Source organism: Capricornis sumatraensis, chromosome 4, assembly GCF_032405125.1.
Source record: "Capricornis sumatraensis isolate serow.1 chromosome 4, serow.2, whole genome shotgun sequence".
Classification (NCBI taxonomy): Eukaryota; Metazoa; Chordata; class Mammalia; order Artiodactyla; family Bovidae; genus Capricornis; species Capricornis sumatraensis.
The window spans coordinates 111,373,522-111,385,779 of record NC_091072.1 but is presented as its reverse complement, the minus strand read 5'-3'; the positions used below and the strand labels follow the sequence as shown (position 1 = coordinate 111,385,779).

Sequence of the window (12,258 nt, the reverse complement as noted above, 5' to 3'; positions counted from 1 at the left end):
TCTTGACGTGACTCAGGCCATAGATTTCTACTCAGCACTGTCCCCATGTACTACTCATTAGACTGGAGACCTTTTAAGAATTTCTGAACATCACAGGGTTCAGAAAAGTGCCATCATGAAGTACTTGGCAAAGACTGTATTTCCCAAACTTAGATGTTTATACAGTTTAACAATATTTCCTTAAATAGGTGGAAAGTGTCTGACTTCTGTACCTAAGTTGTGATTTCATTCATTTTCTCTGTCAGTAGTAAAGATAAAATTAAGGCAAGGAAGGAACTCTTCTGCGGTGATCTTACAAATGAGAATACCAGGACCCCAAACAACAGAAAATGCTGCAGCGGCTGTGGCAGACAGTATGATGGTTCCTCAGAAAATGACAATCCAGTTTACCATATGCCAGCAATTCCACTTCTGGATATATACCCTCAAGAAGTGAAAGCAGGGGCTCAAAGAGATATTTGTCCACACGTGCATGGCGGCATTATTCACAATAGCCACTGGGTGGAAGCAGTCTAAATGTCCTTCAGTGGGTGAATGAATAAACAATGTGGATAGACATAAAATGGAATATTACCTAGGCTTAAAAAGGAGTAAACTTCTGACCCATGCCCCAACATGAATGAATCTTGAAGATATTATGCTAAATAAAATAAGCCAGCCCCAGAAGACAGCTGCTCTATGATTCTCCTTATATGAGTCACATTCCTAGAGACAGAATGTAGAACGGTGATTGCCAGGGGCTGGGGGAGGAATGGGGAGTTAGTGTTGAGCGGGTGTGGAGTTTCAGTTTTGCAAGATGAAAGAGTTCTGGAGATGGGTGGTGGTGATGTGAATCACCTTAGTGCCACTGTGCTGTACACTGAAATGGTTAAAATTGTAAATTTTATGTTATGCTTTTTTGTTTACCACCATAAAAATAAGCAAAGACAGAGTCTCAGAAAGTTTGCAGATGACTCTTGTAGGTGGTCCACTGGGTGCCCCGGTGCTCCGTGGGATCAGCAAGTGGGTAACCTGTGAGTGTGCAGGGGTTGTCCAGCTTGCTGCCTTGCCCGAGGAAAGGCAGTCACCTCCCGGTTCAGGGTGGCTGCCTTGGAACTTGGCTATGGTTGGGGCTTTGGGCAGAGTGACAGAACTGTCTCTCCACATCTTTGTCCTCATTGTGGCATCTTGCTGTCATCATCCATTGAGTGCAAAGGAAATTTGCTCTCTTAATTCGTACCCACTTTTGTCTCTGCTTTGGGCAAGTACATAACTGACTAGTCAAGGGCCCTTCTGTTTATATTTGGAGTCCACAGTTTAGACAGACCGTTCCTCTCTGTCTAAGTGGTTGACATTCTTTTCTTTTGCTTTGTAATGACTTGCATTAATTCTTAGCACTTTCTTGAAGTGGTTGCATGGGGTGTTGAGCTCCTTTTAAGCTATTGGTGTTCCTGGTGTTTATTTCAAGTGATGACTAATTAAACACGCATGCTTTCTGGTGATGTTCATGTGATGGATACACCATGGGCTTTCCCGCCAGTGGAGAACTCATTCCTGGGCAGCCCCTGGAGATGTGCTGACTGTCAGCACCGTGTTCCAGCATAGTTGTGTTTCCTTGAGGACCTCACATACTCTTCTCAGGTAGCAGAAAGGGAGAGAGGCTTTCCTGCCAGCACCAGTTCTAAATAGAAACTTCTAATGGCAGCAGGCTGTGAGAACTTCCCTTGGAAAGGTCATTTGTGAAAGAGGAGCTTTTGGTCATTCTGTGAGTGATCCTGTTTCACTGACTTCGTTTGGACAGTGCCATGCAGTCCTATTCGGAAAGTGACATCCTGGGCAGTGACCTGTTGATAATGTGAGGCCAGATGCTCTTCAGTGTTGGATGCTGAAGAGCCACTGGCTTCTCCCTCACAGTTCTCCTGTGAACTGTCTGCCTTCAAGTTTCTTAAAATGTGTTCCCTATCTTCAGATGAATCTTATATGTAAAAAAGAAAAACAAGACCAAGGTTATTGTCTCATTGATTTTGACAAAAGAAACTAATGAAGAAATGAAATCGTTGGTGAATCTTGACTGTGATTTTCAGTAGACTCAGTCATATCTAGTTGTCAATGGGAGAGAAATTCATTCATTCATTCATTCATCCCTTCATTTGCTGTCTTTGGCCTGGATGTGCTGTGTGGGGATGTAAAGGCTTGGTTTTAAAGTTAGTGTAATGTGGCATCTTGCTTGGTGACCATGAATAGGCTTTGGGGCCAAGCTCCCTGAAGTTTTCCACAAGGTTGATGTTTTTCTGAGGGGAGAAAATTCAACAGGTTCCATTAGGTTCTCAAAGGGATCCAACCCCACAGGTGTTAAGGAGCCTTCTGAAATGCTCAGAGTATGTCATTGTGGCTCATATGGTCCCCTAATTAGAGTTGTCACCCTGTGAAAGTAAGTACTTTTGGATATTTCAGGATATTTCTTTAGAAGTGGATAATGTGAGAAAAAGGTGAGCAGAGGGAAGGAGGGAACACTGTAGACTCTATGGTAAGCATTAAAACGAAGAAAAGTTGACTCTATTTTATTTAGAAAATAAATACTTGCTTCTCAAATGCTTGTTGACTCCCCTAATCTTGCAGAAGAGCATCAAGTGTGTAGATTCTGAAGCCAGACTTCCCAGGTTCACATCCTACCTCTGCCATTTAGTGGCTGTGTGTCCTTCAGTAAATTGTATAATTTCTGTGTGTCGCTAATGTTTTCATACATTAGATGGGGATGATAGACCTTTTGCTTGCTAAGGTTGTCATAAGGATTAAATGAGGTGATACAAAGTGCTTCTGAGTATGTAATACATGGTAAGAAAGAAAAAGAAAGTTAAGTCGCTCAGTCATGTCCAACTCTTTGCGATCTCTTGGACTGTAGCCCGCCAGGCACCTCTATTTGTGGGATCCTCCAGGCAAGAATATTGGAGTGGGTTGCCATCACCTTCTCCAAGGAATCGTCCCAACCCAGGGATCGAACCCAGGTCTCCCGCATTGCAGGCAGATTCTTTGCCATCTGAGCTACCAGGGAAGCCCCTAATACGTGGTTAAGATCTTAATAAATATAAGACCTTAATAAGTATTAGCTCTTATGATGGAGTCAGAGGTGGTTCTTAATAATGTAAAGAGTAGTAGAATACACACAGTTCAATTTCATTCATAAGATGTGGACAGTTCACTTTCTGTGTGTATGTGTTGGTGGTTTTGTACCTATTTCCATGAAGGCATCTGTCTTCAGCATTTGTCTATTGATGAACTGCTTCAGGTAAATTTTTGGTGCACAAGCATTGGAAAAAAGTGAGAGAATGCTGTCCCATATCCTTTTAGCAAAATGGGATGGTCTGTGTTCTTGTCACAGAATGTTGCATGAGGAGGTTCTTTGTGTTAAATGACTACTTGTGAAATGACAGCATGACAATATCATATTTCCCTGTCTTTAAAAATATAGTATGCAGCCCCTGATCCTAAATTTCATCTGGGATGTGGTTATTGAAAACTCATAGTCTGTTTCACTTATGTGATTAATTTCTCCATCATTACTAGACTCTAGAGAGTTGCTTTTTATATCTTTGTGTTCATCTTTTGACTCATCTGATAATTGTAAAATGCCTTCTTCTGACAGGTTTATGCTTTTTGCCACTCTGGGTGGAAAATAGAATTCCACACAGTGAATTCTCAACTGTGTTTCATGAAAGCTAAGGAAATGACTGCAAAGATGTTATCTTCAGACTTCTTTGATATACTTTCCTGAAAATGATGCGATACTTCAGGCAGGGCGATGAGGAAACTGAAGGGTGATGTTGTACTGATAATTTCTTTTACTTTTGCAATATCTTGGCCAAGTTCCTGTCATTCTCTTGCTTTCTTGTGTATGTGCACGCTCAGTTGCTCAGTTGTGTCTGACACTGCGACCCCATGGACGGGCCCTCAGGCTCCTCTGTCCATGGAATTTTCCAGTCTAGAATACTGGGGTGGGTTGCCATTTCTTTCTCCAGGGGATCTTCCCAACCCAGGGATCGAATGCATGTCTTCTGCATTGGCAGGCAGATTAAAAATCATGATTGGGAATAATTGAGAGATAATGACTGTGTGGATCACAATAAACCGTGGAATATTCTGAAAGAGATGGGAATACCAGACCACCTGATCTGCCTCTTGAGAAACCTATATGCAGGTCAGGAAGCAACAGTTAGAACTGGACATGGAACAACAGACTGGTTCCGAATAGGAAAAGGAGTATGTCAAGGCTGTATGTTGTCACTCTGCTTATTTAACTTCTATGCAGAGTACATCATGAGAAATGCTGGACTGGAAGAAGCACAAGCTGGAATCAAGATTGCCGGGAGAAATATCAATAACCTCAGATATGCAGATGACACCACCCTTATGGCAGAAAGTGAAGAAGAACTAAAGAGCCTCTTGATGAAAGTGAAAGAGGAGAATGAAAAAGTTGGCTTAAAGCTCAACATTCAGAAAACGAAGATCATAGCATCTGGTCCCATCATTTCACTGGAAAGAGTTGGGGAAACAGTGGAAACAGTGTCAGACTTGATTTTTTTGGGCTCCAAAATCATGGCAGATGGTGATTGCAGCCATGAAATTAAAAGATGCTTACTCCTTGAAAGAAAAGTTATGACCAGCCTAGATAGCATATTGAAAAGCAGAGACATTACTTTGCCGACTAAAGTCCATCTAGTCAAGGCTATGGTTTTTCCTGTGGTCATGTATGGATGTGAGAGTTGGACTGTGAAGAAAGCTGAGTGCTGAAGAATTGATGCTTTTGAACTGTGGTGTTGGAGAAGACTCTTGAGAGTCCCTTGGACTGCAAGGAGATCCAACCAGTCCATTCTGAAGGAGATCAGCCCTGGGATTTCTTTGGAAGGACTGATGCTAAAGCTGAAACTCCAGTATTTTGGCCACCTCATGGGAAGAGTTGACTCATTGGAAAAGACCCTGATGCTGGGAGGGATTGGGGGCAGGAGGAGAAGGGGACGACCCAGGATGAGATGGCTGGATGGCATCACTGACTCGATGGACATGAGTCTGAGTGAACTCCGGGAGTTGGTGATGGACAGGGAGGCCTGGTGGGCTGCGATTCGTGGGGTCGCAAAGAATCGAACACGACTGAGCGACTGAGCGACTGAACTGAACTGAATGATGAAATAGGCTTTCCAGGTGGCTCACTTGTAAGGAATCCTCCTGTCAGTGCAGGAGACACAAGTTCAATCTCTGGGTCGGGAAGATCCCCTAGAGAAGGAAATGGCAACCCACTCCAGTATTCTTGCCTGGAAAATCCCATGGACAAAGAAGCCTGCCGTATAGTCCAGGAGGTTGCAAAGAGTCAGACATGACTAAGCGACTGAGTACACACCCAGCCACACCTCCCACCCCCTACTCACAGTGGTGAAATGATTCCTGCAATGGTAAAATGGCAAAATGTTTCAAGATGTTGGAAAATAAAATCACTGACCTCCCATATTGCATCTTAGATTTTTAAAAGGGTGTGGTGAACTCATGAAAGTTGTATAGTAAGATGAGTTTTTGAAAAATCTGCAAGAAAGAATACAAGTCATGAAATAACAATCCTTACAAATAGAACTGCTTAAAACAGGAACTCGAGACTGACATTGAATCCAGAGAACTCTGATGGTATCCCGGGTTAATTACATTTCTGATAATCTATCTGGAGGAAATCACCAGAAAGGCAAAGGTGAACATCTGAAGGTACTTATTACTGTGGGTTGTTTTTTTTTTTTTTTGCTTTTGTTTTATTTCTTAAATAGGAAAAGTCATAAATGTGTATGAGTAAAAGGCTGATTTGGAGCAATATATCAATCGTATATGATGATTTAAAGTTATATTCTCAGAAACTCTGTAATGATAGAACACATTATGATAGAATATTAGAGTGGAATACAAAGATGTGTGTACAGTGTGAGGTCAACTATGTATACTATATACATAGAAAAATATTGGTAGCAAATACATACAATTTTTTTTCTGGATGATGTATGATGGGTGATACTTAATTATATACATGGTTCTCTATCTTCTAAAATCTGTAACTGGCGTATATTCTTTTATAAACAAAAATAAATCTTTTTGTGATGTTGAAGCAAATTATTTTTTATAACAGTCTTATTAGGATGTTATGTACCTACCATACAATTCATTCACTTAGTTTCCCATTCAGTGGGTTTTAGTATCACCAAAACCACTGCTCGGCCATCACCACAATCAACTTTAAAACATTTTCATCACCCCCCAAAGAAATCCTATGCCCATTAGCATTCACTCTGTTTTTCTCCATCCTGCTGGTTCTAGGCAACCACTTAATCTAGTTTCTGTCTCAAGGGGTTTGCCTATTCTAGACATTTCATTTAAATCGAATCCTACAATAGGCAACTCTTTGTGACTGGCTTCTTTCACTTGGCATCATGTTTTCAAGGTAAAGCTAATTACTCTTGTGCTTTAATTTACTCATTTTGTTCACGTCATGCTAACCTTTATTTATCATAGGGTGTAACGTCTTTTTCCCCCCTTTACTTCTAGAACTGGTTCCTTCAATTATGAACAACTTGTTAAATCCAGATGCCATCTTCTCAAACAATGAGATGAGCCTGTCAGACATTGAAATCTATGGCTTTGACTATGACTACACCTTGGTGTTTTATTCAAAACACCTTCACACGCTGATATTTAATGCTGCTCGGGACCTTCTCATCAACGAGCACCGGGTAAGAGCACAGGGACTTCCAGTCTCCCCCGACCCCGCGCCCCCCTCCCTGCCCGCCGTGGGGATTTGAGCTTGACCTGATCTCAGACCTGGCACAGTAGATGTCAGTTAGTAAATTGTTGCTGAATGTATGAGTAGATGTGGTTCCATTCCAAATGACTATCTGGAAAATAGTTTTTTTTTTTTAAAAAATGCTTTTTTGAGTTATGATTGACATGTGAAAAGCTATATATATTTACATATATATACATATACATATGTATATACACACACACATATATAAAGCTCATTGAGTTTTGGGATACGTGTATAAACCACCATCAAGGTCCTAACTGTCCGTCACTTACCTAAGTTTCCTCCTGCTCCCTTTATTGTTATTGTTGGGCGTATGCATGTGTGTGTGGTGCAGTGCTTAGCTAAGATCCACCCATTTAGCAGATTTCAAGTATAGAATACAATATTGTTAGCTATAGGTACTATGCTGTATAACAGATCTCCAGAACTTGTTTATCTTGCCTAACTGAAACTTTGTACCTGGAAGGTAGTTGTATGTTTCAAAAGATCTTTAGATGTCTCTGATAGAAGACTGTGCCAGGTTGCTCATTAGTGGAGATTCAGCCGTGGCCATTTGCACTATGCTCTCTCAGAGCAAGTGACACAGGTCCTCCCAAAGTCTGATGGAGGGGCAGCCTGTTGATTTCTGGTTAGAAGGAATCCTTCAAACCATGGGCAGTGTGTTTCCCTCATCACTGAACTGAATGGCATTCTTAGATAAGGAATATGTGAATATCTTCTGATGCTTAGTATTGCTGAGAGCTTATAAAAAAGAAGGAAGAAAGAAACACTCTAAACTGAACGTGGTTTTCTCCAGTCTAGTTGGAGTACATTTCAGGAAGCAGGATGAGAAGCATCTTCAGAGGTCATCTGGACCAGGGCCCTTTGAAAACCCCCCACAGCATTCCAAGAGAGGTGACTGGAGGGCATCACTCCCAGAGGTGTTCTGAACTTGGGGAGAGGCTTCCACTGATACCTTCTTTTTTCCTTCATTTATCCCTTCACTCATTCCTTCATCCTTTACTCAGTGCCTCTTCTGTGCTGAGCTGTCATGAAGCAGGCAGGGTGAAGGTGAGTAGGACACAGGTGCTGCCCTTGGAGAACCAGCAGTCTAGTGGAGGTGTCTGTCCTGTGGGCAGGTAAATTACGAAGTCTCCGCCTGGTGGAGCCCTACAGACATCTGAACAGAGAGCTAGACCTGTGTGGAGGATGGTTTGAGCAGTTTTCTCTGCCCGAGGGAATTTCTCTGCAGGAATTCCTCCTGCCTGAGGAAACAGCCAAGAAGGTGATATTTCAGTGGAGTCTGGAAGGAGTTTATCCACAGAGGTGGGCTGGAGGTGAGCTAGGGTGGACATGAGTAGCCTAGAAACCTAAATCGTGAACATGGATGCTTTCTACTTGACTATTTGAGTCACGGGCTGGGTGTTATAATGGACCGTTATGCCCTCCAGGTCTTCTCTTTTCCCAGTTGGATTATTCTTGGTTTTCCCAGCCATTCCCCTTTGGCCTCTTTTCTTTTTCATCGTTTTGTGTGTGCTTTGGTTTATCCCCCTCAAGTATGAGGCTCTGAACTGAAGCTGTTCCTGCAGGTGGGGTCTGACTAGTGTGGAACAGGGGGTGACCATCGGCTTCCTGGATCTGGATAGCAGACCTTCAGTAATGTTGTTAAAGGGTCCATAAGTTTTGGGTCCTTGCCATTTGATGCAGTGTATTTCCTGATTCCCCGCAGCTTTTGTCTGTCATCTGTCCTTATTCACAGTGCAGAAATGGTGCTTGCCCAAAGTAACATTCCCTCAGCCACCAGACTCTCTTTAGTTATGGCCACTTGATCAGAGGTAAACTCATCTAGCTATTCTCCACCCAGCTGCATGTCTCTGTTTGTTCAAGAGACTCCCTTCTCTTCAGTCTAAGCTACGGACCTTTCCCTTGACGTTGAGGATGGCAGCAGAGTAAGAGTGAGGTGGTCCTGCCCTTGCTCTCCTGTCTGCCAGCTTGCCCCACCGTCTCCCCACCACCCTGCTGGAAAGTGAGCTGAAGGGGTCTTGCACTGCAGCTGGTGTTTGAATTCTAGGTTGTCTGCAGTGTTTGCTGTGACATTACTTATAAAACTTATTAAATAAAATATCATTGCTGTGATATTACTTATAAAACGAAAGTCATTATGCTAACAGCACCCCATCTGTTCGTTGTCTGCTCGGTGCCAAAAGCACAGGCTCTGGAGCCTGACTTCTGGATTTTTAATCCTGGCTTTTACTATTTATCCTTTAGGTAATCTTGAGTAACAGACTTAATGCTTCTGGACCTCAGTATTGTCCTGTGTGAAATGGGCACAGCAGTAGTACTTTCCTCGCAATGTTATTGTCATAATTAAAGGAGTTGATTTATGTGAAGTGCCTGGCACATAGAAAACACTCATTAAAGTAGCTATTACTACTGTTATTAGCTGTTACTACTATTATTGCTAATCTGCATGACAGCCCTGCAGATAGTGTCTCTGTTTTACAGTTGAGCAAACTGAGACTTACAGAGTTCAGCTAGTAGCTCAAAGCCACAAGACAAGAAAGAAGGCAGAACCAGAATTTGAACTTACAAAAAAAATTCATTTATTTATTTATTTTTTATTTCTTGGCCAAACCACATGGCCTGTAGAATCTTAGTGCCCTAACCGGGGATCAAATCTGTGCCCCCTGCGTTAGAAGGGCGGAGTCTTAACCACTGGGCCACCAGGGAAGTCCTCGAATTTGAACTTCAATCTGTTTGCAAGGCACAGATGCTGTCTTCTGTTCCCATTGGCCCTTGTGGGATTAGTAACACCTTTTCTTTCTATCCTATGGGTTTATTGTTCAGATGAAAATAAAATATTCATGAAGATTAAAAATTTATGAAATTTGAGGACAAAGAGATGAAATAAGGGAAAGAAAGGTATACTCATTCTGATTCGAAAAGCTTCTTGATTTAAGATAGTTGAAATTTCATTCCCATTATGTCTCTTGCTTTAATAAAAGAAGTATGTCCTAACACTAATTATATCAGACATATTAATAGAGGCAATTATGCTTATGCAAATTTTTCTCTGGATCTGAAAATGATTCTTCCACGATGCTGTTGGAAGCACTGAATTTGGTTCCTTTTTTTTTTTTTTTTCTGCCAAAGACTAAAAGTACTTGAGAAGATGAGAGGCATCTGCTTTTGAGATACACAGTAACAGAGCAGCAAGTTTGCAATTTAGCATCTTCCCTAAAAGCAGATGTAAATGTTCCAGCCTCTTCATAATTATCCATTCTCTCCTCTTTTGTTAAAAGAGAGTGGGAGGTGTTTTTTTTTAAAGATTGACTTATTTTTTCGGCTGTGGTGGGTCTTCACTGCTGCATTCAGGCTCTCTCTCCCTGCAGTGAGGGGGTGGGGGTGGGGGTGGGGAGGGCTACTCTTCGTTGTGACGCCGGCTTCCCATTGCAGTGACTTCTCTTGTTGTGGAGCACAGACTCTAGGGTGCAGGCTTCAGTAATAGTGGCTCCCAGGTCTAGTGGGTCCAGGGCACATGGGATCCTCCTGAACCAGGGATGACTCTCAGTCTCCCTTCGGGTGCTGCACTGTATGAGAGGAAGTCAGTCTGTGCAGCTGTGAGCTCTCTTTTCACTCGTTCAGAAGATATTCAATGGAAATGTGTCCTGCCTCCATCCACTTCTCACCTCCTGCGCTGCCTCCACCCTGGTGCACGCCACCATCACCTCCCACCCGATGGTGCAGTAGCTTTAGACTAGGCTCCTTGCTTCCATTCATGCCCCTTAGTCTGTTCTCCATTCGGCAGCAAGAGTGAACCTTTAAACACTAGTCATCTCACTTTTGGACTCAGAATCTCCCCGAGCCTTCCCATCACGCTTGGAGTGACACTGAAGGCCTCCAGTGCTCCTGGACCCCCGGCTTCCTCACCCGCCTTGCCTCCTCCCACCCGCCCTCGCTGCACTCCAACCGCGGTAGCCACCTGGCTACTCCTTGAACCGCCACACATGCTCCTACCTTTGGGCCTCTGCGCTTTCCAGTTCCTCTGGTGGAACGTCCTGCCTGGCTCCGAGTAATCTGAAGCCTCGCTCTTTAGTTTTTTTTCCCCCAGACTTCCAAACCCTTTTAGTGCATTTTTTTCTGCAGTATTTACCACCATGAAGCACTGTGCAAGTGTTGATTTGCTTTCCCTGCCCACCATAGGATGGAAACTTCTTAGGGGCAGAGATGGTGTCAGTTTTCTTTTTTTTTTTTAATGTTGTTGTTTTAATTTTTTTGGCCATGCTGCACAGCATACGGGATCTTAGTTCCCTGACCAGGGACCAACCCATGCCCCCTGCAGCAGAAGTTCAGAGTCTTAACCACTGGACTGCAAGGGAAGTCCTGATGGTATCAGTTTTGTTCACTACTGCGTTCCCAGGCCTTGGCACAAAGTACGTGCTGAGAAAACACTTGACATACTCGTTGAATTTTACCTGTTAAGAGAGTATCATGATGCAGGTAGTTTTGTCCTGACTTCATGTTCTGTGTAGATTTTGGAAAACTTTGTTTCTTTATGCTTTTGCTCTCCTCTAATTAGACTCATAATTTAGGTTACTTTAAACATCAAACTGAGGCCTCTGAAAAGCAGATATATCATATTTATAGGCACTGGGGCCTCAGGAGCTCACAGGCAGTGCTGTAACGTGGAGGTTCGCAGCTCTGTCCAGAGCTCCATGATTGATTATCCAGGAAGGGGTCCATGTGGACAGGCTACAGAATTTTAGAAATTATGCACAGGGAATTCCTGGGTTTCTCTGCAGCATTTTACTATTAACTTTACTTAAAGCTGTAAAGATCAGTTCTGTAGCATTTTAAGGGGAAACTTTGATCTTTGCCTGCACACACTAGCCTGTCCAGATTGGACTCAGATAAGAACAAATCTAGGAACTGATGGAAACCCAGACAAAGCCCAAATCAGAAGTCTTTTAATAAAACCCTAAGTAAAGGTCTTTTATTGTTTATAGTTCTTCTGCTTTCAGGGACACCAGTCATTTTCATGACACATTGGGTGAGTTATGCTTTTCTGGCTGGTGGGCACTTTCTAGGCTATATGAGTCCAGACAATCTAGCCGTAGGTCATTGGAGAGACATGTCACTTCCTGGATGATGGGGGTGTCTTTGACTTCCTCGACTAGATGTGACTGTTAACGATGTTCCCAACCAGAGTTTCCATGTATGTGTGTCTGTGTGTGAAGTGTATTAGTAAAAATGAAGGACCATACACTGTGTGCAGGATTCTTGGAAACGCCCAGGAGTGGAAATAGCATTGAGTGATTTCTTGGCACACATGAAGGGTGTTAGATAAATGAGCCCAAATGTGACATTTGACTCAGCGCTTCGTGCCGCTTGGCTGGAATTACTCATTGCGTGTGGGTCAGCCTGGTGATTCCAGGAGGTGTTCTCGCACACGCGTGACCTTGGCTGTG

The 12,258-nt window shown here is 42.9% G+C and overlaps 1 protein-coding gene across 1 annotated transcript in view; it reads left to right on the top strand.

The window, feature by feature from the left end:
• The window catches only part of NT5DC3 (5'-nucleotidase domain containing 3), a 62,137-nt gene that overhangs the window by 19,027 nt on the left and 30,852 nt on the right, over nt 1-12,258 (top strand). The window contains exon 2 of the mRNA XM_068971479.1: nt 6,553-6,737. Coding sequence (XP_068827580.1) covers nt 6,553-6,737 — 185 coding nt within the window. The remainder of the gene's footprint in view (nt 1-6,552; nt 6,738-12,258) is intronic.